This window comes from Clupea harengus, chromosome 1, assembly GCF_900700415.2.
Source record: "Clupea harengus chromosome 1, Ch_v2.0.2, whole genome shotgun sequence".
In the NCBI taxonomy this organism is placed as follows: domain Eukaryota; kingdom Metazoa; phylum Chordata; class Actinopteri; order Clupeiformes; family Clupeidae; genus Clupea; species Clupea harengus.
This window is the reverse complement of record NC_045152.1, coordinates 27693952-27721656: the sequence shown is the minus strand read 5'-3', so window position 1 is coordinate 27721656 and position 27705 is coordinate 27693952. Positions and strand designations below refer to the sequence as shown.

The following is a 27705-nucleotide window of genomic DNA, read 5'->3' as shown; positions in this document are numbered from 1 at the left end:
AGTAGTTCTACAGTCACAGGCAGATAGCCTACTAGTATTTCACAACTTACACAGAATTTGTGAGTGTATGTAAAGAGAGAGCTGGGATGCCCACATGCAGTTGTTACAAGTAAAACAGGAATGTTGGGACTACATTTACACAGCCCTGCACAAACAGTCACGCAGAAACTGCTATTTATTTTAGGTTTTAAGCTTTACATACCTAAAGAAAACTAGACTTCTGCACCAAGGTGCTAAACTGCAAATATGCAGAGAAAGGAAAGGATTAAAGCACGCAACCAAAATCAAGAGCATCAAGAAATGAGAAATGAGTTGGTCAAGAGTAGTAGGCTATGTGTTGCTTTGTCTTTCTTGAGTATTACTAGAGTAAAGCAGGCGTAAACCGCGGCCAAGCAGAGGGCCAGAGATAGGGAAAGCGCTGGATGGAAGCCGAGGACTGCCCACGAAGGATGGGCGGAGCGGCAAGCATGCGCTGAGCTGGCAAACCCAAGGCGAGTCCCCTCCGCTGAGGAACGGGGAGACACGGACTGGCTCGGGGTCCGGGTGCTGTCTGCGTTCAAACAGAGGCAGGAGACAACCATACCACACACTCCTAACGTCCTCCCAACGGCCAAAGTTATACTGAAGAGTAAGAGAGCAGGTATGGAAAATAACGTGGCACCTTAGAGGAAGAAAAATAAGTGTTAGACAGCATCTGGACTGCAAGTGTGGACCTCCTCGCCACATCAATTCTGCCTATGACCCTGCGCTCCACCGCTTTCAAGAACACTGCAACCTCCAGAAAAAAAACCTTTGACTAGCGTTGCCATAACGCAATGCATCGAGAAGAAAAATCGACCGTAATTCCGTGTGAAGTAAGACTACAACTCGTAGATAGTTAAAACCAGAACGCCGACCTCTGTGACCAGGAACACTATTTCCAATGTTTAGTCTACTAACGGGGTTTCAGGGCCAAGGAAAACAATCTAGTTACGCCGAAAGTAACATAATTTCTGACCCATTGTTTTGTGTTGTTTTTTTGCTTCCGTTCTACTGCCTCTTTCTTGAAATTGTGTCGTCTACACTACAGGCAGTCAGTTGTTTAATTTATCGCGACAACAGTCTTACCATTGACTGCAACTCGAGAGCCTATCTAAATATCTCCCTATGTGACAGCTAGCCTACGCATAGGCAAGACTACCTCAACCTGACATCTAAAACAAGGAGATTTTGGCATCAAGGCATATCTGCACACACAATATTTAAGTTGGAGTCGAAGAGGATTGCTTCAGAGAACTCGGCCATACCCTCGGGATTTCGCCAGAGGTAAGACTGTCGGTCACGTTATACGCCTAAACTAGAGGATGTGTTACGGCATCCAGGTTTTTGTAAACCAGCGTTGATAGCTACCACTGTTTTGACATTTGTTATTTGTTTTTGTTGTATATTGTATTTGGGTAGGCCAACGGACAGTTCTAGAGAGACCCCGGGTTTTCTCTTCTTCTTTTTTTAACAAAAGCTGTCAGCTCTGTCCGCGGAGCCTACATGTGCATCTTATGATATGGATTCTGAAAGACAGAACCATAGCCCTTTTTTTTTAGCTTACACGAATCAACGTTGAGATTGCTGTTGATTTCACATCAGTTGACAAGAAATTAGTCCAAACGTCTCCTAGAACTGACGTCTCAGTTTGTGACATCTGAATTGTAGTTTTCATATTTAAAATATCTTTTCAGAGCTAAAATAATATTTTCAAGGCTGTATATGAGTTATATCACATTTTAAACTGGTTGTTTATCGGTTGCTGTCCTCCTGTTCCTCCAATTAGGGTAATCCTTGTGTCCCAGTGCCTAATTGTGAACAGGGTCTTTGGAGCCCTAACTGTCCTCATTTGTTGACTCCTCTGGGTCTACTGACACAAAGACTGGCAGCTAGCGATGAGGTTTGCCCTGCCAGGCCAGAGACAGCCATCCTAGAGAGCTACAATACACACACACAAATACAAACAGAGGCCATGACAAAAGCAAACCCGTGCTCTTGACCTCATGCATTCACATACATCAACATCGATGAGCGCTCGTACCTAACCTAATGAACAGGGTTGTCTTTTTAGATCAGTCTCAGCATTGGCTGCCCCTCACGCTCATGTGTTTAAATTCTTGAAGATGATACAAGTTATTTTGTGTGGTGGTGTCATATCCACTGACTTTTCCGCTCCACACACACAAACACACATACACCATGAATACAATTATTATATGCATGCGCGCCACCACAAATTGTATTAGCATGACGCGTTGAGACACATTGCTATGAAACTTAGCTCCCTCTGTAGCAAATATTGATTTCTCAGTTCTCAAATATTGATGACACATTTTAGGGGATGGCACAACACAGGCAAGATTTTTGTTTGGCATCTTCTGGCTTCATGCCATATATATAAAGCTTGTTTTTTGAGTATAGGATCAGAATCAGAATCAGAATCAGAATCAGGTTTTATTGGCCAAGTAAGTTTGCACAAACAAGGAATTTGACTTGGTAAAGTGACTCTCAGTGTGCTTACACAAAATATACAACACAATGCAATACAATACAAACAAACAAACAGTGCAACAGTGCAATGGACTAAGGAGTTTAAAAAAGTATGTACAAGGCGGAATGGCTATATACAGTAGCTGTGAAATGTTGCACAACAGTAGTGCAAAGAAGAAGTGGAGAGTGCGAGAAGTGCAGGGATAAATATATAAATATAAATATAAATATATATTGTGTAGTATGGGTTGATGTAGTATGGGTTGTTTGCAACGGCACTGAAACTCTTCTGTGTTCTTGTGTAGACTCTGTTTTGTTGAAGCTGCTGTGCTGTTATTGGTTCTTGCTGTGTTGTTGTTCCTGGGTAGTGGTGTTTAGCCTGTGCTTTGTTGTGTCTGTGTTGTTCTTTGCGCTGAGCTGTCCCCATCCATGCTGCAAGCAGATGTGCACCTAATCATAGGCAATATACACAGCATCACTATAAGAAATGTCATCATGCCACTATCAGATACACTGATCAGATATTACTGTCAAATTACAATGGTAGGTACCTACAGCCTACAGGTAAAGGCAGCATGTGCAACAACAAGGACAATAGTAATATTGATAAACGTGCATGCCTGCATGGAGGTCTCTTCCAAATCTATCAGTCTATCATAAGAGTAGATCATAATAAATGCAGGTTACAAATGTCAACGTTCTTGCTGTAAGTTTGAAAATACCCCAAAGACTATGAAATACAACGACTATTAGTATATATAAATGCTATTATTAACTGAAAAACAGTGATATTTCAAGGGCTGTGGTTACTGGTGCCGTCAATATGTCAGATGCACTGTAACATACAACAATATCTACATTTTCAGGGTCCAAGCAGTTGGCGCAGTAACGCAAGCGGTGATCATAGGGGTCCAAGCGGTATTGCACTGTTCTCTGCAATGGAATCACAAAATTCAGCATACCATTCATTTAACCAAATTAAAGTTGTGTGTCACATTAGTCTAAGACTACATGTGTATGTAGCTTACCCTTTGATGATCCCCAGTCTGATTATATCACCTTTGTTCCAGTGCAGTCAAACCTTCAGTCTTAAAATTCATGCTTTATCGAATGCCAGAATATTTACTGAAATGATACGTGGGTAACTTTCAGTGGACTATATAAAGGTGAGATGGTTTATCTTTAAGCTTTGTTGTGTTTAGTTGGTCACTGGCGAAGTGTGCATAGCAAGCTAGTTACAGCTATGGTTGTTGAATATATGCACCAGCTGAGTTATTTTATTGCTAGGTGCATAGCTGTCTGTGTTTAGCATTGTGAAATTAGAGTCTCTGCTGTAAAGTGCACAGGACTAAATGTTTGGTCGTCATCTGAGGACATCGACCTGGCAAAATATGAACAGGTGTTAAAGTTTTACTTGCTATGCAATTTCATAATCAATAAAAATCCCTGGGTTTCTAACTTGATACTAGCACGACTTTTACAGTTCTGGGTAATGTTTTTTTCCCACTGCAGAGTTCTGTATCTACTGGCCACTAATGGCCGTAGCCGGGCCCAAAGATATACATGGGTCGCTCGACGGGCCCCCCCTCCAAGTGCGGGCTCACCGTCTGCACAACGTAACATTTTCTCAGATATTTTTATGTTAATATGCGCTATTTATAGATAAACCGCAGTGTCAAATGCTAATTATAACTTGAAAAGGCAAACTTATCTCAGTCATGGTTATTATTATTTTTTGGGGAAAAGTAGCAATTTATAACAAAATCATATGCTTATCCTACATACACTATAGAAACTATCAAATAAACTATTGAATGAAATTAATAAGTTCTTATTTTCTTTGGTATTTTTGTGATTAGCAATGGTGATTGCTGGGTAATATGTATGTTGTTGTCCAATGTCAAGTCTCTATTTGATCATGTGACAATACAATACGCTATAGTATAGTTAAACCAATTTGAAGGTCTGATAACCTAGTAATTAGGTCCTAGTTCATTGAGGACAGCACAACTTTACTCGTAACAATGCCTTTTAAGCCCAAGAGTGGAAGTAGAAAAGGGCAAGAGAAAAAAGAACAGGAGGAGAAGGCGGCAAAGCTGCCTAAATTAGATTATTTTGGCTTTTTAGCTAGCCCGTCAACGAGTCGCCAGCCCACGGAGTCAGCAGTGCAGCAGTTCAGCTGGGATTAGCATCGCTGCTTCTGCCCTCAGTGGTGTATCAGCAACCATGCAACAGATAACCTACGGCTATTGTGATAGATATACATTTCAAGACAAGTTATAGCCTACATACATTATGGTAGGGCAGGATTACTAGGCTACAAGTTGGGTAAATAGTGGTCGCTATTATTATTGCTTTCTAACATTTTTGACGGTATACAAACACCTTTGATTAGCGTTTTTTAGACGCGGTTGCAGAAGTAGGGAAGGCTACGATAAAAAAAATAAAAATGTTAGCGTTCACTAGGGGGGCCCGTAATAATATCTTGCACCTGGGCCCGTCGTTACTACGTTACGCCACTGCCACTAATTGACAGAGATCCCACTTATTTTTAGCATATTCTAACATTTGTTTTAGAAACACTAGAACCCTTTGCTCAAGATGAATTACTGACCCAAAGATTCGTTTAAAGTGAGGACGTTCGTTATGGAGCTCTACGGCGACAATTTTAGTAAGCTTTAGTGTCATCACAGAGGTTCACTACCGTGGAAAACCGTGATTATCCTGAAATTGTCATATTATTTATTCTTAAGGCCTACTTTTTTAGGTTAAGATAAACCAAGCAGACCTATATGAACTGCTAGGCTATGTCTAAACCAGCTGAATTTACATTTTGCACAAATGGTTTCACAATATTAATATTAAATCCTTAAGGTACATTAGGTTACATCCACAAGAATTGTAGCTCTTAAGGGTTAAGTTACTGCTTGTAACACCTATTGGCATATAATTACTGATTAAATTACACATAGTCTAAAAAAATAATTTGCCGATTTTTCAGCTAATTTGCTGTTTTTCAGCTAAGCAGTAATAAATACATTTTTGACCGCTTAACATTTGACCATATAAACAAATTTGCAAATTAACATTGCAGGTATTTAAGCTCAAGTCACTTATGCTTGTTTACAGAGTGATTGCTTGTTCTGCTCCCATCTACTTAAATGCTCTTGCAAGGGCAAATGTTACCCCCAGGATGCTGCGCTCGTCTAATGACGTTTAGCACTGCCGGCTGTGCAAGTACCGCAATTTAGACTATTCTCATTCGTAGTTCCACGTTGGTGGAGCCAGCTGCCTAGCACCACCAGAGCAGGGGTGTCCCTCTCTATCTTTAAGAAGATCTTGAAGTCCCTTTTGTAGGGGATGTAAGTAAAAAGATTTGGCATGCAGTGGGCAATGGGACAGCTATTTCTTAAAACTTGCAACCAGGCAGTTTGGATTCCCTGGTTCAGAAAATATACATCCCCTATAATTTTCTTGGAATCTTAAAATCTCACGGGTCTTTGTTGTTCTTCTGAGTTTTTACTTCGGCGTTATAGGACAAAGTAATTCATTCTTTTCTGTTTTTACCATGTTTGATGACAAATAAATGCCTTGTCAGGTCTCTGTTCCCCTCCATACCTCGTCGTGCCCGATGTAATTGCATATCAAACCAAACCTCCTTCACCAATCCAGTGGCTGTGACTGTAGAGAGGGCCAATGACTCTTTAATGCTCCATGGCAGCAAGAGAGATGGGAGGATGGAGCTTGCTAGAATCTTTTCCATGTCTGTAAAGCTCCTTGATCACAGATTTGAAACCCATTGCTAGACTTAAAAGCTGTAGAATATCAAACTTTACGTAGAAACGGTTCATTCAAGCTTGAAGGGTACTGTAGCTCGCAACAGAATAACTCTGACTAGAGGAATTCTGCACCGATACATAAAATAACTGCAAAGCTTTATTTAAAGTATCTGTATTGTAATTGTCAATATCCGCAGATATTCCCTTCTCCATTAACCAGTCCTTGAAAACTCCAATAGCCCATGCCTTGTTCCGTTTGGTGTCTATTTCATGTCTGTTCTCCTCTACTTTGTTGACGTCTTCCTCATCCAAGTCTCTTCCTCTTTTCTTCCATGGTAATTTACCATTTTCGTTTCTTTTCTGAAAACTGGACCTGCCACCAGTGCTCAAATGTCCCATACACTCTATAAACATCGAAATTCATGGCAAAATCTTCCATTTTATTGATGTTTGGTGTTGCCAAACAAGATGTTGGCAAATTGTTACTGTTACAAGGGCAACTACTGTTAGATACAAATTACTACGAATTCCCGCTACAAAAAGTGAACGCACTACTTGCGGAACTATATGAAAGGTGTGAATTAGAAACACAAAACCCGTTTGTTACCAATGGCAGGGGCCATTCATTTTTTGAAGCACTCGTAATAACGAAATATCGGACCTGGGAACGTTGGATCAATGGACCTCTTTGCCGCGTTCTGAAGAGCTGTATAATAAAGTGCTTTAATCACCACACTGACCTCCCCAATGAGAAAGAGAAGCAAAGCAGGTGAGCGAGAGCAGGAGAGCAAGCCTGTCTGGCCTTATCTCACGGTAGCTAAACATGCCCAGTTGTATAGGAGTTACCAGTCCTTAGGGAAAAGGGTTGTGCTGGCAGATCCGATGTTGATGAGGCAAACAGAAGAAAGTTCTGTAGATGAAGGAGGTAGAAGAGTTATGTTGTAGGTTGTTTTCTTCCTTTGCTTGCTCCCGTCTCAGAGTAAGCTATCTTTCTGTTAGCTGCTCATGCCAAACTTGCTTACTCTCGGTTAGCGGTGCTCGAGAGTTATCTAACGAGAAATCGCAGGCAGTCGTTGCCGTAAGACAAAGAGTTTGTTGCATTGAAGGTGAGAGAGTGAGGTTGAAGAAAACAATGTGCTCTCTTGGGGAGCTGAGAGGGAAGAGGAGAGACGCGTGTTCCCGGTCAATGCCGATGGAAGAGAAAAACTGGTCTTTTGTCCAGTTCAGGGGGCGTAGTAAAGGTGACATCAGGCTACAGTTACAGATTGATTGGACTGTTTAGGTAGGTTCCAGATTAAACCTGGGAGTTCAGCTTCCAATACGTTTAAATTTACTTAATGGATATGGTGATGAGGAACAATGTTTCCACATCAATCAGCATTTGCGGGCAAAGGTCAAGCTATAAGAGAGAGAAAATTTGGTTAGTAGACATCAATTAGATGAACAGATAAGGAGATAGTAGGTAATTAGGTAAGTAGGTAATATGATCACTTTATCAGTGGCCACTTTATGGCCACTTTATCAGTATCAGTATTAGCATTAGCAATATGATATAGAAGGAGATGGAGAGAGAAGCTAGTTGCCAAGGTGTATGGCACTTCTATTTATGTTTAGTTGTTTTGATTAGTTATGTATAGTTATGGTTGGCTGACATGGTGCATGCAAGTTTCTCTCTTTTTTATGGGAACGGAACAAGGTGAAACCGTCCCCACCTTTTCAGCCATGACAAAACACACTGTGCTAGCTCAACACACTGTCCTTGACATGCTAACCATGTTAGCTCAGTTCTTTCAAAACTACTGAAGTGAATTCAGTTGTGAAGTTGTTAAATAATGGTTGGTTAATGATTTAAGTCCGCGGTGAAAAGAAAAGACTAAAAAAGTGATACTTGATAGAAAAAAACAGCTGGATATTTGAGAAAATCTCATAGCCTACTTACAAATTCGAGTACATAAAGGCCAATAAAATAGGGCCTGCCACTGTGAGAAGAGCAGGGTGCACCTCTTGCTGCCCAGTAGGCCTCTGTTGCAGCCTTCCACTGAGAGACAATGAGACGGAATCTCCCATTTGTGTGCTTAACATTTTCGCAATACTGCTACAACAACAAACAACAACACATACAGAGACACACAGACACACACACACACAACCTCATGAGGCCTTTGCTGCAGACTTAGAGTCTGTCTATCCTGCATGAGAACAAATAGAGAAAGTTTTCAAGTGTGTTTCGTTGGTGTTTTTTTGCAGGTGCTATATAGTCCACATTCTTCTGCTGACCTTGTGGTTGTTTTCCTTTAAGGCTCCAGGGGAGGTCTGTTCTCTACAGACCTCCTAGGGTATGTGTGTGTGTGTGTGTGTGTGTGTGCGTGCGTGCGTGCCTGCGTGCGTGCAGGGGATCTCTGAGGCCATTTGGAGCAGCATGCACTAACAGAACCGTAAAAGCTGGCTGTAGTCTCACTCTTTCGTCTACACTGCAGTTAGGGTTCAGAGAACATAATCCTCTCTGCCTTTGCTCTTATCTCCTCGTGGAGATTTGAGGAGGTAGCATTGACTGACTGGATGGATCTATGAGCGATAAGCATGAGCAGGCATAAACACATACAGACTAATTGTTCAGACTGTCAGTGGGGGGAAATTTTGAAACACAGTTCCCACATGTCTGACCAGCACCCAGATGACTAAAGGAGTGAGTGAGGGTTCATCCCTACATTTGAGAGGTTTAAGACAATCCAAATCATATTGTCATCCCTGAAGGAATGGCTGCCTTCCTAAGTGTCCAGCATTTAACAGACTCTAAATATAAAACACATTTTTACAAAGTAGTACAGTTAAAATCAAACCTTGAAAGGTGAGTGAGTTTTTACTGTTGGAAACAATGTCCAGACTGTTCATTCTCCCTCGAAGTGGTACAGCCCTGTATTGCACTCAAGAGTGTGTGGATTGCATCAGTGGTGGAGGAAGAGCCTCTAGGAATCAACATAGCAAACAAGGAGGGAGGGAGAAAAGGAGGAAGGATTGGGAAAAAAAAAACAAGGAAAGAACAGGAAAGGAACTTGGGAGTAGTTCTGCTTTGGGGAAATGGCTGGACTTTTAAGGGCTGGGAGTGGAATAGCACACAGAGGGAGGGGGAAGGAAGGCACAGAGACACATAAGGCATATCTGTTAACAGAATAAAGAAGTAAAGAGGGAAGGAGGGAGAAGAAGACAGGAGGAAGAACAGATAGATAAGCAGACAGCAAGATAAGGATGAGGAAGGAGACCAAAATGAGAAAGGGAGATGCATGTCATGTGATAATGGGCTGGAACTGGGACGATTGCTTGTTGTTTGGTGGCTGAGAATGGATCATCCTGTGACCATATTCTCACAATGAGAGCTTGTCGGTTGAAATGTGGGAACAGATTGCAAGACATGGATGGAGATTGCTGAAATATCTCTTTGAAAAAGTACAAAAAATTCTGATTTGAGAGAGCTGTCACTGCTAATTAAGAAGTATGATTTATAAAGAGAATTGGTTAGAGTAAGATTGTTGCCGACTGCCTATCTGAGTACTTACTAAGCAGGTTAGTTTTTGTATGTATCAGTGAATATAATTAAAAACCTTTCTTCTTTACATGCTGTAGATCAAGTTATGGAACTGTATGCAGTGAACACTGCTGTCACTGCATACATTTCTTGGCATGACTGGATATACTGCTGAACAAAAAGTTCTGGGAAACTGGGAAATCCAAGTTAGAGGAGAAAGGGTACGTTCAAAATATGCAGGAGAGAAAAATCACCTGAAATTGGTGAATGGCGAATGTGCCCTGTGCCAGGGAAGGATCTCTCCCTGGATATTCTCGCCCTTTCATCTTGCCACTGTAAACTGCAGTTAAAGGTGAATGCTAAGCATTCAACAGAAATGTGTGGAGTGGAGTGGAGCCTATGCGGAACAATATATATAATACAATAGAAAAAGAGCACATTGAACATAAATTATAATCGGCTCCACTGAAAGGGGATGACTAGTTCATAAGCTTTTATTTATAAATACATTTCAAATTGTTTTTATAAACATCTTGTATCGTCTGATATGCTGTGTAAAACCTCAGTTATAATGAAAAGCCTGAATGTATGAAATATGTTAAAGCTAAGGTAACATGGTGGATGTGGTGCAGGTGCATTTGATGTACCTACATGAATACACAGTTGAGGGATAGCAGCTCTTTTTAGGAGAAGTAGGGGTATGGAGTACGACCCCATATGACCCCACATCATCATCTCTGGAGTCTCTGCAGAGTTGGGTTCCATGCCCTGGGGTACTTAGCCACTTAATATTTGTATCTGTGCATCTGTGCAATAGTTTGTCACTAAGCACACAAAAAAGAAGGCATCCTGCATAAACATCATCCCACAAACAGGTAGCCTGACAGAAGGTTCTCAGGCTGTGAGCTAGCTAACACGCTTTTCACATGGGAAGCGACTTCTGCTAGTATTCTATTCATTTTCAATGAGAAGCAGGAGGGCGGTGGTACAGTGGGCATCTGCATCAAGGGTCCCACCATACAGAATTGGTTTGTAACTATCATTACAAAATTACTTATGACATCAGTGTGTTAACGACTTGGCCCTTTTTTCTTTTTTTAATGCCTTAACTGTATGCAGATACCCACACAAACAAGAGAACAACACTCTATATATTAAATAAAACACAATATGAGGTGGTAATTCCAATTTATGTGAGACTAGAGTCTTAGTGACAAACATAAATAAATACAAATAGAAAGAGTGAGTAAAAGAGAGAGAGAATGACAAAGAAATGAAAGAGATGGAATAGTGTGATGCCGTGTTTCATAGGCGCGTCTTCCCTGCAAACTGGTTTATCTTGGCTGGCATGTGTGGATACATATGGGTGCACGCATATCACTGAAACCACACCAAACATTCGCTCACGCTCATTACTTTCGCCGTTGTTCGAAATCTTTGTTTTATTGTTGTTCAGACAAATCACTGTGTTTAGTTGTCTTTGCATACAGTAAAAGAATGAGTTAGTGTCCATACCATGTTTGTTCCATTTGCCGCCATTGAATCTTTCCTGTCTTCTTAGGAAGTGCACTCCCGTCCCGGGATGACTAATTGGCTTGGGCAGGTTCGCGAGGATCATGGTTACGCCCTCGTGAAATCAATTAAATAATCAAGAATATTTTCAATGAAGAATGGGATATGTGACTGTTGATATTGTTGTGAAGGCCTGTCATTATCACTAATACCATTGGTACCATTTTGGGCCTGTATTGATATGTGCCATTTAGGGGTGGGTTCAGCTACCTGTTAAAAGGGTTAGCGTTGTTGTTGTTGAGGAGCTTCGTTGGTGAGAACAAGGCTGTGCTCTTCGCTAGCATCCTCAGAAGTTCGAGGCCAAGTATATTTGTGCTGTTTGTATTTAGAGAACATCGGTCTTAAGCTATGCTAGTAGCAGTACATATACAGCTATTTTGTAAATATATTTTTCTCCAATTTATATTATCAGTCTTTTTGTTTCTTTTTTCATCTTTGTTGACAGATGGATAGACGAATTAAGTGATTAAGTGACAAAGTTTGAAAGAAGAAGCTTAGGAATATCAATATAGTGCTTGACCTTAACAGTTGTTTGTTTTCACCAAGTTGCCTGGCTCGATCGTTACTTCCGGTTATTTCACCGACCAGACAAATAATTATAATGATGATATAATGATGTGCAGAAGCAATAAGGTAAGGTGTGGAGGAAAGGTAAGGTGTGGAGGAAAGGTAAGAAGTGGAGGGAAAAGACAGACATAGAGATGGAGGGTGTGGAGTGGAAAGTAAGGTTTCCTGTTGGAGATTATGGCAAACTGCAATAAGTTTGTGGGGGGTAGGGTAGGAAAACAATTCTCAGTTTTGTCTGTGTGTGTGGGTGTGTGTTTGTGAGTATTCAGAGATGGTACTCATCTGATATATGATGAAATTGGTCTTAGGTATGCTCCCTTAGAGTTTGATGTCACCCATGTAGTTCAAATGTAGTCTAAGGTACCCTATCATGCTGCATCATGATTGCACTCATCTGCCCTGAAGCACAGCCTACCAGTCAGTAAAAGCAAGACCAGGCATGCCTTTTCCTGGAAACCTTCAGGACACCAACCATTTCTGAAAACTGCACATACAAACACAAAGATACCAGCACCTTCCCACAGCAACACACCTCAACATATACAGCTGAGCTCAGCACTATGCACCTTCCTATCTACACAGCTTCAGTAGCACCCGAGTCCTTTAGAAAATAGAATTCATTTCTACACTTGTTATGCTAAAATGGATATGGTAAACAGCCTTACATTAGCTCCTAGGTCTAGGTCTTAGGTTTTAAGTTTTGTGTTTTGGCGGGATGCCTAGGGTCCTGGAGTCCGGGAAATAATCATACATTTCCCGCTGATTACCAGTAGTGGGTTACCAGAGACCCCTTTCCTGGCCTCCACTGCATATATGACACTAAGCCAAGTGTGTCTGTATGTCTGTGGCCATGCACCCCCTGGGTAAGAACTCTCCCGCAGATGACCTCCCGCAGCCACAGCAGGAGGGGATTCAGTTACACCAAAAGACGGGGGGTACCAAACAAACCCACAAACCCCGACACATACAGACACACACACAGTACATATCGCACAAGGTCAGATATGCATTTGCCTATAGAAGATCAAATATATATTTAATATATATAATATCAAATGCACACTAAATAATGGTTGTATCTCAGCACTGTTATTGAGAACTGATATTCAAAAAGGAATTAGATTACAGCTAATAAAACTCAGTATCTCCTTGAGAGTTAGGATTTTTGTGGGTGTGTGTGTGTGCATATATTTGTGGAAATAGGGGAATTGTGAGAAAAAAAACCAGGACCCCAGATCACCCCATGTCCCATATTCTGCTCTTCCTCTTGGCTTCAACTGCCACAGGTGTTTACTTTAACCCCCCCCCCCCCACCCCCACCACACACGCACACAAACACACACACACACACACACACACACACACGCACACACATAGACACAATGCAGCCTTTCAGCCATAGCACCCCACAGCGGGGTGAGGAAATCTGCATGGGGCCGAGCAACACCCTCTCCACAAACTTCACACGCACCCACCATCCTCCTGCTTTGCTTGGAGTATTCACATGTGTATGTAAGCACACACTTACACACACGCACGTTAAAAGGTACAGATACATTGTTGCACAGACACTCTTCATGTATTAGTGGCTGTGTGTCTTCATATATCATGTCCACTCAGTATGATTTAATTTGCAGTACTCGTACTCGTGTTCCTCTGGAATAAATTAAAATAATAGATTCTGTGTAATACTTGAAAATGGTATGCTATCTCATCCCTACAGAGTTTAGAGAGCACTGAGTGAGAGTTTGAATTTGTTAACCCTCGCTCAGAAAAAAAACAACTTATCTGACACAACTGTTCTGCTTCAAACCTATTTTGTTTGTATTTCACTGTGACCTACAGTGATTACACAAGCTGATGACATGACAACCAACTGGATTTGTATCTGGTTTAACATTGCCTGGGAAGGCCTGCTCTCGCTGAGCATATAGAGAAGTTTTGTGTGCTGCTCTTTGATTAGCTGGTCTACTTTAGAAGCACCTACTCTCGTGTCTCTATAGTCATTTTTACACAGAGATCCCGCAATAATGATGTCCTGAAGACCCCTCATTATGCCACCTTGACTTGTTTATCCTGAACCAAACAGAAGTGGCATAATATCACCCCAGTGTGTCCTTTTCCATAGCAATCCGGTGTTGTGGAACTAGAGCTTAGCATAGCTAACATAGCATCTAGCTTCACCTATAAAGCTGTGTTAGAGACCACTCAGAATTCTGATATTTCCAGCTCAAAAAATTGCACTACAGTGCCACTTGAAGACGTAGCTCTGACTCAGAAACTCTGAGAAAAAAACATCCCCGGCTTTAGTGAGGCATGTCATTTAATCAGTTTGACATTGTTATCAATATGGCGACGAACCTAACAGAGACCTTGACTATATCAAAGGTTAAGAACCTTTTTTAAATGTGTGAGAAGATGCATGAAGAAGCAGTGTGTCAAAATGAACAAGAAAAAATGGTATATAATTATTGATAGCCAGCAGCCCCCCATTCCACCTCCGTACCTTTTATACAGAACAGTGAGGTGGAATGACGTATTCCTGCCTTGAAAATGCTGTTTAAAATGCCACCGGCACGGCCTCGGTGGAATCGGAGATATGAGAACAGTGTGTGTGCTACACTACTGATATATAGTATTATCCTCATCATCAAAAGAAACATCTCCATCTCACATCTTATCATTCAGATGTATTCTAATGGAGTTGTTGTTGTTGGAGTGGTTGTATGAGGTGGCAAAGTAAGTATATTGAGTCTATATGTAGGTCGGTGAGATTAGTTGGTTAGGTGGTTCTGTTAGTTCTGTAAAGTGAACCAGGTTTGAGGCCAAATCAGGTTGTGGGTTAGACTAAACTCTAGTGCCAAAAGGATCTCAATCAGGGCTACCCCGACAGAAAGCCCAAGATCCAATTACTTGTAAAGTACTTGCGTTTACCCTGCTTTATTTGTTTCTGCCTGATATTGTGTGTGAGCCTGTGTGTGTGTGTGTGTGTGTGTGTGTGTGTCTGTGAGAGAGTGAAAGAGAGAGATAGAGAAAAGCTGCTGATTATTCTCACAGTCCCATAGAGGATGTCCCTTCTGTGGTCTGATGAACTCACTGACCTCTCTCCTCCTCCCAGACACCACCCCGCCTCATGTGGCCCTGGGCCAACTTCTCTCAATGAGCGCCATTCAGATCCACTGTATTTATGTGTGTGTAGGATGAACGTTTCCAGAAATGTATTTACAGTTGGATGGAGTACAATGTAAAGGGGGAAATGTATGTGGTGATGGTAGTGGAGTCAAGGTCATTACATACCTCTGTGCCGATAAAGTGTTTGAATTCCTCTCAGTAAATCTTATATATGTGACTACTAATATAACTACTCTGCTATGAGAAAGTTAGAGAAGGAGAAAAGGAGTTGAGGACTGGAACAGCACAGGGCTTGTTGATTTGTGTCCACGCAAAATTGCACTGAACATTTTTTTCTTCCTGATATAATTTAGTTCCTGATTAACAGAGCCTAGAGACAATTTTAAGAGCATTATTTTAGCAATAGCAGTCAAAATGTAGTCGGGCAGCGGAAGTCTTCTGAAAAGTATCACATTACATTACAGGCAACATTTATTATGGTATTGCGTTCTTCTTAAGTTTAATTAGTGTGACTGCGTCAGCATGAGGCTGCTGTCAAATCACACATAATGTTGTCACGGACCTAAATTCCTCCTGGAGATTGGACAAATTGTATCACATGGTGAAACTTGAGCCTCTTGATTGGCTGAAGAGTTTGTTCATGTTTCAAAGTGATCATGAAATCAAAGTGCTGTATATATGAAAAAAGTTAAATGTTTATTGGTCATTCGTTATAGCTTATTCTGGTAGCGTATCCATTCCGCGTATGGAGCAGAATCATCCGGAAGCCACTGAGATTGCACCAAGCACAGCTGAACTCTTTGGACTAAAAGCTGGGAAGAAAAGGCAGCTATCTTTCGCAATTTATTTGTTTTTGGACGGCGTGTGTTTTGTTTGTGTTTAACCAAATCTACAAGAATACACCAACATATATCCCTCAAGCCTTCATAAAAGGCATATGTTAGGCTTATTTAACTAATCAGTTGGTCTCGAGACAAAAAGGATGAAAATTACGCTCTTGTCCAAACCCAATGAGCAACAGCCATAGTTCTAAAGAGTCTTTCAATGCTTTGTGCTGCTTTGAATGTTCCATAGCTGTCACCTGATCAGATACCTCGGTATTTCCACCACTGAGGTACCACTAATGAAAATCAATCCATCGACTCATTTTGAACATTGACTGATTCTTATTTTAATGGCAGAGTGTGTGTTGTCTGCCTACACGTGCCGGAATGTCAGTGGGTCATTGGTGTTAGTGAATCACTGGCCTTCGCCTTGTTAGATGATATTTATTGCTAATCCAACAGGTAGTAGGAGAGTCAAGTGTGTAGTGTTAGCATCCATACAACTGCATAGGTTACGCTATGCAACAGCTGACTGCTGCTGCTGCACAATCACATTTTCTTGCAGTCCATCTGTAGTTCACTATTTATTACGACAGTGTGTTTACCTTTGAATTTGTGCATAGATATGTATTTGCTTGTGTGGATATTTATGCCAGTGTTTTTATATACAGATGTTTGCACATGTGTTAGATTGATGTGTGTATGAGAGAGTGGGGGGACAGGGGTGGGCGGGGGTTGCAGACCTGGGTTGGCTTAAGGTTGACCATCTGGAGTGGATTGTAGACATTCCACCAGATGAGAGCTTGAACGGAGGTCATAGGGGAGTGATCCATAGAGTATGTTCCCTTCCATGTATGTGTGACACTTCACTTGGCTCAATTAAAGACTTTTAGCAGCCCAGGCCACAAAAGGTCTCACAGCTTTTATCAAACCATAATAAGAATGGATATATAATGCTTTCAGTTTCACAGATATAGTTCAAGCAAATAGTGGCCAGCCTGAGGGTGTGTTTATTTGTCCATCCATGACCATACAAAATCAAACAAAATTTGAAGATGATACCAAAACTAGTTGCCTATAAAAACATACATCAAAAGTAGCACATTGCTGTATAGTGTAGGTACTGCATTTTTTTTTTGTGCAAGCAATCGCAGATAGTTATTAGGTTTAGTTAGGATACCCATGAAGTTTTTCATCAAAATATTTGTTTTTTCTGTGTATTAATTTGAACAATAAAGAAACCATGAAAATAAGAGGAATTTTAAAAGCCGTGTTGGAAAAGCTGTGTAACATACATCATTTGTTCATGGAAAAAACAACATTTCATTTGTAATGAGATTGGGGATACAACTGTTGTGCCAGCATACTTTTGAAAGTAATATGAAATGTCATACCCTAAAAAAATACCTGGAAATCACGTTGTTGCCATCTTCCACTTTTGGTGTTCTGTGTAGTTGGGAGGACCCAGGGCTGTAGCCATGCTCTCACTGGATGAGCCGCTGGACCTGAAGCTTCCAAGGGGATGTGTTAGTGAGAAGGACCACGACTCCAGGTCACCGCCCCTGATACATTCCCCCCCTTTGACAAAAAGAGCAAGACAGCTACGCATGACGGATGATGGCACAGCTGTCATCATACTTTCATCATCTGCCTCACCACAAAGGGGTGAGAGTTTCATGCACGTTATGGTCTCAAGCAATTCAAACAATTGCAGCCTTCATAGATACAGTCCTACTAATACATACAAAACAACTATAAGTGTGTGCACATGTGTGTTGTCTACTTTCAGGTGGAGGTGCTGTGGTCCCCCAGGAGAAACCTGACCTTCAACCCCCCCCAGCTGTTGACCTCAGTGTGTCACCCTCTTCCCAACAGATATCCTGTTCTCCTGGATTGACCAATGGAAGGAAAGCATCTCATGTCTTCACTGTGAGTGTCAGTCAGATACATACATATACACATTCAGAAACACACAGACACAAACAAGAAAGTATCTACATAAAGCATCCCCCAAACAAAAAAAACAAGTTATCACCCTAACATGCTTTTACGCACACTTTGCAAAATCACACTGCCTGTCCAGTTCTCCTCACAGATACCCACACTTGCTGCTCTTGTGTGACTACACTTTTAGCTTGAATGCTATTGCTACAAAAGAGTAGGCGAATAAGCTGAGGCCACAAATCCTAAATTGGGACACAGAACTTCTGTCTTTGTTGACCTGACACGAACACACAGTGATCATCGACTGTAGCCCCAGTGGTCCAACTTAGTGAGGGGGCCTTTAAAGGGACCCACTCTTTGTCCCTGTTTCTCTCTCTCCTGTATTCCTATGCTGTCTAGCACATTGGGCAAATCTGATTTAGCTAGTTGTACAGACACACAGGCCTCATATCAGCTAATTTAATTCTCATCCAATCCAATTTAGTTTTGGATGACTGTGTCCATTCACTGCCTGTATCTGCTCTCCCTGACACACATACACATGAATGTAGACTCAGGCATGTTGGGGTGAATACACGCAGTAGTCATCCATTCCTAGAGTTGAGCATTTGAAAGTAAAGTTTAGGAATGAGCAATATTAAATGTAACCATTAGAACTAAGAATCGAGTAAGTGTTCCAGCACCCATTTGTATGTATGTGTGTGTGTGTGTGTGTGTGTGTGTGTGTGTGTGTGTGTGTGTGTGTGTGTGTGTGTGTGTGTGATTAGGACTCGCCTCAGATACGGTATGTAGATGGAGGAGCCTCCTCTCAGGCTTTACAGTTTTTTGTTCCAATTGGAGGAGGGGGTGGACTGCACCTCCCTTCCTCTGTGTTCGTTGGCCAACCGAAGGAGAAGTGGGGGTCTTCTGACCTCTCGGCGGATGAGCAACTGGCCTGCCGGTGGAGGAAGGTGAGTACAAAAGTGTAATGAATAAGAAGTGAAACTAATGAGTAATTCATTTTTCAGCTGAAGCCATCTTTGAAATCAAGTGCTATACTTGACACTTCTATGAATATTTTTAAAGTCAGAGCCTCCTCTGTTTACTTAACTTATTTTATTATATTGTTATTGATTATAGTAAATACATGACACAGTAACCAACCTACATTTTTAGAGTTATAAAGACCATGATCTGTCAAGATAACCTAAATAATTCACTGTATCTCTCTCTGTCTCTGTAGTGCCACCTGCTCTTTGATTCACTGCAGGATTTGGTTGACCATGTCAATGACTTCCATGTGAAGCCAGAAAAAGACTCTGGGTACTGCTGCCACTGGGATGGATGTGCTCGTAAAGGGCGAGGCTTCAATGCTAGGTGAGCTCATTCAGTGCCCTTTCTATGTTTCATTGTAACTAGCGTCCATACAAATAGCTCACAAACATGAGCTGGGATACATTAGCATGTAAAAGGCTGGGATACGTTAATAACTCTAACTGCTGTGAATGTTGTCTGATTATTGTAATTAATTCAGTCAGTTACATTTAGTTTATCCTCCTTTCTTTCTCAATAAGGTATAAAATGTTGATACACATCCGTACACACACCAATGAGAAACCACACTGCTGCCCCACCTGCAACAAGAGTTTCTCACGCCTGGAGAATCTCAAGATACACAACCGCTCACATACAGGTCAGTGCAAAAATACTGAAGCCAACAAATAAATACAAATACATACGTATATGTATTTAAAAGTAATAAACAAACGAAACACTTGCTTACCACATATGTAGGGATGATACTTTTTGTTTTGTTTTATTGTTTTAGTTATTTGCTAATATGGACAGCAGATGCAATTCTCTTTGTTATATTTAATGCTTGCATTAAGTAGTCAAGTAAAAAAAAAAAAAAAAAACTAAGAGTTATCTTTGTTCCACTGTGTTCACTCTTAGGAGAGAAGCCATACATTTGTCCATACGAGGGTTGCAACAAACGTTACTCCAACTCCAGCGACCGCTTCAAGCACACACGTACGCACTACGTGGACAAGCCCTACTACTGCAAGATGGTGGGCTGTCTGAAACGCTACACTGACCCAAGCTCCTTGCGCAAGCATATCAAAGCCCATGGGCATTTTGTGGCCCAGGAATCCCCTGCATCGGGTACCATTGGGTCCTTGCTTAAAGGAGTACAGATCGGGGGTCTAGGTGCAGGGACAGGTATGAGGAAAGAGTCAGAGCTCTCATATATCAGCAGGGCTCATATCATCATTCCAGGTTCAGCAGCTGCTTTTCTGGGCGGACACGGGCTTCAGGGGATGGGGGGATCGCTTCCTATCACCTCCCTGAGTCCCAGACCGCTGGATCTCAGCACATTGGGTTGCCCCAGCTCTTCCCAAGCTGGCTTAGGGGGAGCCTCGTTCCTGTCCCTCAGTGGCTCCTCGCTTGGGCTGGGAAAAGCACCCTTCTTATCCGCAGGGTTCCCCTCTCCTCCGCTAGGGCTGCCTATGGTGCACATACCAGGTACTGAGAGGGGAAGCATGGGGGCAGGGCCGTATGGGGAGGAGAGAGAAGAGGAACTAGAGGCAGGTGGCGTGCTTAATCTCTCCACAGGGGCTTCACATGACCCATTGTCCTGGGTGGTCATCCCGTCTGGCACAGTAGTGCTCAAACCAGCAGTGGTCAATTGACTCACACATCCATAAACAGACACACATTTAAACGCACATTCCATAAGAGAAAAGGAGTCGTCATTTTGGAGGGTTAGGAGGTGGGAGGTGCTCAATCAGGAGAGGACAGTTTTACAATGTTCAATGGTCGCTGTTTTCAGCAAACCTGTCTATCAAAGCTATACTTTCCTCTGTATGTCACATCTTTCTCCTAATGAAAATATTTGGGACCAGTTTTGCACATTTTGTTGTACAATGCAGACACCTGCACCTCCCATCCCAAAGCCCCTTCGTCAATCTGTTCTAGTTTTTTTTTACAACGTACCCCTCTCATCTACTTCAGTCATTAAGAGTGTTTGCTCACACTCAGTGTTGAGTTTGTACGAGACGACAGTGTGTGCCGTGCCTTCATGGCTCACAAGAAATGGTCTTGAATGACTGCAGTTCTATCGCTTTTTCTTGAAGGCAAAGTGATTGCACAGTGCATATGCTTAAGACCTAGAGACAGAACTGAATATCAGAGATTCTTAGCTGCCTGCAACCTTATTCCTCAGTGACATTAGTGCTTGTCTCAGAGATAGAAGCCTTAGCATGCAGTTATGTTAGAACCATGTGATAGTCTTGCGGGGGCAGGCATGACCTCAGCATTTCATGATGAGAGTGTATGTCTGCGGACTAGTTCAAATTCTCTCCCCAATATCAATGAGAGTAGATACGAACAAGACTGTAGGTTAAAATCCACCTACAAGCCCCTCTCAGTTTTGCTCTTTTTTTGTTTAAGCTCTGCCCTCAGAAGATGTTGTTTTTGGTCAGAATATTTCAAAACCACTAAATATGCTGGTCATTCCTTTTCACATTAACATGAAACTCTACCATGGTTGTCTCTAGCCATATATTGTAACACAGGTCCGACCCCGCAAGATTAGCACTATGGTTGTGGAGAGGACGTCATTCTCTGAGGTTAACTGCTGAGAGAAAGTAAGAATTAGAACATTTCATATTGGACAAAGGAGAGAGGCTATATTTCTTTAATACTCACCTGTCACAGGTACATGCACACTCTGCCTCAGTTACAGGGTCTGCTAAGGTGCTAATGCACTTGCTGCTAACCTCTCTCTCGAACTGACCATTATACGTTTGTTTACTCATCAACAATATATAATAAGGAACTGTTAAAAACTGACAATCGGCTTAAACCGGGCATGAACACTGTGGACCAGATAATCATGCAGCCTTAAACAGCGTGTGTTTTACTCTCACCAGTTTAGGTACTGGGGTTCACACAAACCCCTCAAGCACTTGTGTAGCTGCTTTCCCAGGCTGGTGGGCCCTCGCCACACCTTCTGCTGGCTGCTGCTCCAGTTGGTTAAACTCTCCCAAAAACCCTTCGGCTGGTGAACTACCACAATGGGGGCTTCATCGGAAAGAGGTTAATTTGTGCTCCTTGACGTGAAATCATCACTGACTAAATCAGTTGTATAAATTTGGGGGACCGTTCAGTAAATGTGGGCATTTTTGAGAATATTTGGTGAATTTAAAATTTTACTTGAAATTCATTCTAGAAGATAGTTGCACCATCTGCTTATTGACACACTTTTGTGCCAAATGCTTTAAAATGAAGCATTCAGTTAAGAACACATTCTCAGTACAAGACTTGTTCCGTAAACCTACACATATAGCATAGTTATACCACTATAGTTTATGTGCGATTAAACTACAGCCTAGAACCGACCCAACCACCTACTTACAACTAAACTAAATTGCTGCTTTGTATCTTGAAAGCATACAAAATACAGACCCCTCGACTGGCCATTGCAAGCCAAGATCAGTATTCTTTGTGTTGAGTACATGCCTGAAGGCAACTCTATATTTTGAATAGCAGCAAAAGCCGGTGCTAAGAAGGCTGACCTAGACATGTTTTGTGATCAAATTTATATGTAACATTTTCTAAATGGCCCTGGGAGATTAAAGAAGCAGTACATTCCACACCCACCTCCCAACACATACATACTGAGTTCGTCAACAGTGTTGACTTTATTGATGTTTTGATTTTTGCAATAATTTAGTTGGACGAGACATTTTTATGATGTTGAAGTTGCTTTTATTTACTTTGTCTGAACTATTGCACACTGCCTCCAGCTTTTTCCATTGTGAGTGTGTGTGTTTGTGTATTTATGTATCCACAGTAAGTAACAGGTGTTCATTGCTATAGTTTTTGAAAATGACCTTGCAAAATACTTTCTCTGCTGTAACTATTTAGGGACATGATCCAAACAGTTTTTCTCATGTCACTGAACACATGTACTGGTGCTGCTTGGGGTCCGCTAAAACATCTAGATACTGTGACCTATTAATCAGTGCCTAACCCATACGCCACTCATACCCCCTCCCACCGGCGCACAAAGAGCAACAGTTCAGGCCTCCCACTCCTGAAGCAAATGGGTGAAAAGAGAGGGAGGAAGGGAGGCATTTATTCCCATCAGCCCTTGCTTCTAGTGAGTGCTTGTCTGGGCCGCTCTGGGGGTGGTGTGAGTGCCAGCTCTCATGTGCTGGTCGGCTAAACTAGGCCACTAAACTGTCTGCCCTCAAACGGCTTTTCTGTTGGCTCTCTGTTTAAGTAAAAAGCATGCCTGAACTCTTTGCCCTGGACAAAATAGTTCTGCAGAGAACACACACACACACACACACACACACACACACACACACACACACACACACAGTAAACAAACACAAGAATATCAAGCTGGCTGCAACTATGTACAGGGGCCATTTTGGTACAAGAGGAAAATTGCCTCTGCAAAGAGACAGAACTTCTAGCTAACTAGCCTCTGTACTCCCCCTCCCCTCAGATACCTAAAGAGGTTCAAGGCTACACCCTTGGAGAGAGTTCAATACAGGATACCGCTTCCTGTATTACATGGGTATGATGTCAGCAGGAGCAGTAGACTATGTAAGCTCCTAACCATCTTATATATGAGCATTCTGCCCTCTTATGGAGAAAGCTGGTGACGACACCTATGCTGCATGGAATTGCTCAACACACACACACACACACACACACACACACTGAAAGCTGATGGCAATGTTGACACAGATCCTTTACTGGATCCACAGTTTCATATAAAATAAGCTGTTTGACATATTAACCCTTTGAGCACTCTCTGACTGGCCCTACATAGATCTTCTTTAAAAGACCCCTGCACACGCATTAGCAATTTTAGGACACTGCAAAGCAGTTTACTGTGAATGGAAAACCAGTGCCTCTGAAGAGACCTTTGAATCGAAATGTTCTCCTAATAATAGACTGAGGAACCCTGGACTGGAAATTTTCTCCAAAAGAGCAGATTTCACACCATGAATTCTGAATGGCTTAGTTTGTGAACAATTCTGATTTACGGTTGTGAGGGGACAGAATGTGCCTTTAATTCATCCACATCCTCCTTATGGTATAATTATAGCCTCAACAGGTTATCTAGATCAGAGGCATTTGAACTGTGCAAGACCAGTCACACTGGAGAAGCTTCACAGGGCTCTACATAGCAATGCCTAGATGCAATGGTGGGTTTTAGTGTTCTCTTAAACCAGGGGAGATGCCTTACTGGTGTAGGCCAGAGGTGCACAAAGGGTTACTGATAGACTATGGCCAGATAAGGCCAGTATTCAATTTCTTTTGCACATTTTGAAATCTTTAAATAACAGTATTTTATTTTCTCAAAGTGCCTTTTGTTGTAAGTGAAATATAGAGAAAATACAGTATATGAAAAATGAATATATGGATAAATATCTATTTTCCTGGGGTCATGTCGCAAGAACGAACATGCAAAATGTAAGATGTAAAAGTCCATAGTTAGTACAAAATAACTATGTGCTCCTGTCTTAGTGATTTTATTACAATACTGATAGTGTCATAAGAGTAAAAAATGTTTAATAAAGTTGCATTTGATACATCTGTCTGCGTCCCTTATGTACACAAACACGGTCTTCCTCGTCTTGTTTGTTGTGAATTCCAAGACAAACACAGACAAATAGAGAAAAGACTAAGGCTTTATTGGGGGAGGGCACATAATTTAGAAAGGGTTTGGGGTCACAGGGTTAGGGGGTGAACGGGTATCATGAGTCATGTCTGTTGCTGTTGATCCTGTGGTGGTTTTGTCTGTTTGTCCTGATCCTGGATGGACAGTTCTTCATCAAGGCGTTCTTTTGCCCTCACCACCTACAGAGCACACACAGAAAAAAAGACAACTGAAGCCTAACCATCGTAAGTTTGCCACATTCATGCACATTAGATAATGTAGTGTAGCTATGTCAGTTATCGGACAGTGTCAAACATCGGCCATTCTGTTAAACAATCAAAATGCTAAGTTTAATAATGGATTAACAATCGATATGCTCAGTTTAATAATGGGTTAACATGACAACGCGAACGTTTGCCGATAACACACGCCATTCGATAATTAACACCGTTACGAAATGCTCTTTTAGAGAAAACATTTATCTGATAAAGGCCCTGATGGGATGGTTGTGAAGGCACCAATCTTTGAACCACTAAACTGCAAGTGCAAATCTCAGTCAAGCTGAACTGATTCTGAAACAGAAATTAGAAGTCATCTTAACCATTCATGTTGCGGCTGTTGTTGTAATCAGTCTGAGAAGCTGCGGTATTTCAAAACATTTGATGCAGTAGCTATTGTTTTTCGATAATCAAGCATGAAGAATGAACTATAGCCGTGATTCTACTAATCAGGCCAAATACGGGTGAGCTAGCATGTGCAAAGGCCAGTTGTGTTTTCATGGTCACTTCTGGGGTTTGATCATGCCTCCTCTGGGCTTATGGCCTGCCGACTACCCTTGGGCCAAACAGGGCTAACTGGTGCTTCAGGCGGTGTCAAGGTGAAAGGCCGGGTTAGCGGAGTCAGATAAGAGAGGTTCAGCGCCAAAAGGTGACAACTCACTACCAAATAACTTTAACAGATAATACAAAAATGGAGAAGGATTGGAGCTGGCCAGCATAAAAAAAATCAAAAAAAAAAAATCAGGGCTCTGCTTAATATGTGGGCTAACAATAATGTACGTAGCTTGATCAAGCAGGGGAGACAACCAACACGATTGTAATACTTCTGATAGGTGTCCATTCTGACTTGGTTGATAAGCATAAGACACAAGACATTTTAAATTGCATGACTATCAACCCTTCTTACAGGGTCTTACAACTTTATAAAAATAAAAATAAAGTGTACATACCCTGGCTGGGTTAAATGATGCAGCCAGGCTACAGAGGCAGTCAGATATGCTTTATTTGATTTTCAGGATATTCTGGGATATTCAGATCTGCCACCATATAAGCTAACAAACAGAATTTCAGATATTACTATGGAAGTGCCTTTTCAGTAGAAATGGTATGAATATGTGATATGTTTATGAGCGATACATACATTTAGTTATTTTGAGACATGAAAATAAATTTACAATGCATAAGTTGGACTGAAAAGGTTAAAGAAACACTCACCTTTGATTGTAGGTAGAGGGAGCCCCCAACAGATTTGTCATTGGCTTTAAATAAGTGCTCATAGTTCTGAAGGGGAAAACAGTGGAAGGTTTCATACCAAACAGTGAACTTAAACGATCTTACAAAAAACATGCAAACATTACAGGGAGATTTGACACACGTCATTTTCAACTGGAATAAGTTTAAAGGTTCACCATTTTCCTGAGTTTGTCAGAATGTTGCAAGAAATGATTGACTAATAATTATAATAGTATTCACATGATGACTAACATCATTGTATCACACAAAGAGACTAATGACTTAGTGATTGAGACATGATGGTGACGTACAAAAACATTCAAGGAACATCAACAAGCAGGATATCAGTGGCTAAATACAGGTGGTTATCTTGACATCTTCTGAACTACTTCTTGTGATTTGTGTGCTGTTAAGAAAGGCTGGTGGATATTATTGTTATGCCAAATTCGTCGGAATGCTTTACATGGCTAATTAACCTAGTAGTTATTCGTATTTAGATGCTTACTACACATTCAGACATTTTGAGCCCTTTTTTCAGCTAGTTTCCAGTGGAAGGATATTCTGCCAGTTGTGATGCACAGTAACAATTATAACATCACACCCCTTTAACTTGATTATGAAATATTAGGTGGGCCCAGTCTTTCTGCTGTTTTCAGTAAGGTGTAAAGCGTGTATCGATAGCCACTGAACAAGCTTGAGCATGGCTGTACAAATTGTACTTCATTCTTTCATGCCTCCAATCCTTGAATAAGCACACGCCTGTTATTTGACTGTCTTCTACATCAACCAAAGGGCTGCATTCAAGCTGCAGTCTAGCAGTGTCAGTGCAAGGACACAACCATCCATCCAACTCCTACTGGATTGGGTTATTGAATGCCCTCTCAGAGGTTCCTGTTACGTGGTTTATTTCCACTGTCCTTTCAAGAATGAAATTTAAGCATTTTAGACCAGAATCTCAAGTTTTACTAGTTCATTTTTTAAATATTTCTAGAGGTTGTGTTGTAGAGGATGTGATATGGTTTTGCGTCAGTATTTTGAAAAGGTTGAGGGGTCGTGGGGGGCTATCTGCTGATAGTCAGATACTTTGAGATGCTTTGACTGCACAACAATGTTAAGTGTACCTTAACAATGCATCATTTTCAAAAAATAGAAAATAGACCACTTTATGAGAAAAACAAACTAAAAAGTAGGAATAAACTACTGGTCTAGAACAGCTATCGGTCCAAACAATTATTGGGTCCCGTTTTTTCTTTTTTGGACTAGAACCTGCATCTGCAGAAATATAAAGAGATTTGCAGATGCATGTCCTCATTTGAGTCAAAATGATCCAAGACTGAAATTTCAAGCTGGCTACTAAAAAGACAACAAAAGGTCATCTTTAAAAGCCATATCAAGTATGCACAAATATTACCCTCTCAAAGAAGTAATTTCCCCTCTGGACCATACTGCACAAATCATGTGCGAGTTGACAGGCTTACTGACATTGTACTTTTAACATGTTCAAATTTGGATGATGCACGACAAATGGAAATGAATGACAATTTCCTATGCTTTCTCAAAATGCAAAATTTGTTGCAGAGACAACCTTGGTAAGTGGCGGAGTTGACTATTGACTTACAGTCATAAGAACAGCGTGTAAGTCGAGTGGAATCAACGCTCATACAGAAACATCAATAAAAGT

General features: G+C 41.4%; 2 protein-coding genes across 3 annotated transcripts in view; one reads left to right on the top strand and one right to left on the bottom strand.

The window, feature by feature from the left end:
- Positions 1-483: 483 nt before the first annotated feature.
- On the top strand, positions 484-24445 carry glis2b (GLIS family zinc finger 2b). Its single transcript, XM_031574458.2, has 7 exons — positions 484-1305; positions 17363-17573; positions 17698-17837; positions 18620-18802; positions 19075-19208; positions 19406-19524; positions 19785-24445. Exons 2-7 carry the CDS (start codon positions 17387-17389, stop codon positions 20519-20521), a joined length of 1500 nt encoding a protein of 499 aa, XP_031430318.1. The 5' UTR covers positions 484-1305; positions 17363-17386; the 3' UTR covers positions 20522-24445.
- An 81-nt stretch (positions 24446-24526) lies between these two features.
- LOC105910115 (mitochondrial import inner membrane translocase subunit tim16) overlaps positions 24527-27705 on the bottom strand; it is a 91518-nt gene continuing 88339 nt past the window's right edge. For both annotated transcript variants that reach the window (XM_031574440.2, XM_012825177.3), the window contains 2 exons: positions 26007-26072; positions 24527-24713 (listed from right to left, as the gene is read on the bottom strand). In XM_031574440.2, coding sequence (XP_031430300.1) covers positions 24618-24713; positions 26007-26072 — 162 coding nt within the window. In that variant the 3' untranslated portion in view covers positions 24527-24617. The remainder of the gene's footprint in view (positions 24714-26006; positions 26073-27705) is intronic.

Bases quoted from the DNA above. Each gene is read 5' to 3' on its own strand.
- glis2b (XM_031574458.2), top strand. From the start codon at position 17,387: ATGCTCTCACTGGATGAGCCGCTGGACCTGAAGCTTCCAAGGGGATGT. The intron at 17,838-18,619 runs GTGAGTGTCAGT...GTGTGTGATTAG, and splicing joins AAGCATCTCATGTCTTCACT to GACTCGCCTCAGATACGGTA. The intron at 18,803-19,074 runs GTGAGTACAAAA...CTGTCTCTGTAG, and splicing joins TGGCCTGCCGGTGGAGGAAG to TGCCACCTGCTCTTTGATTC.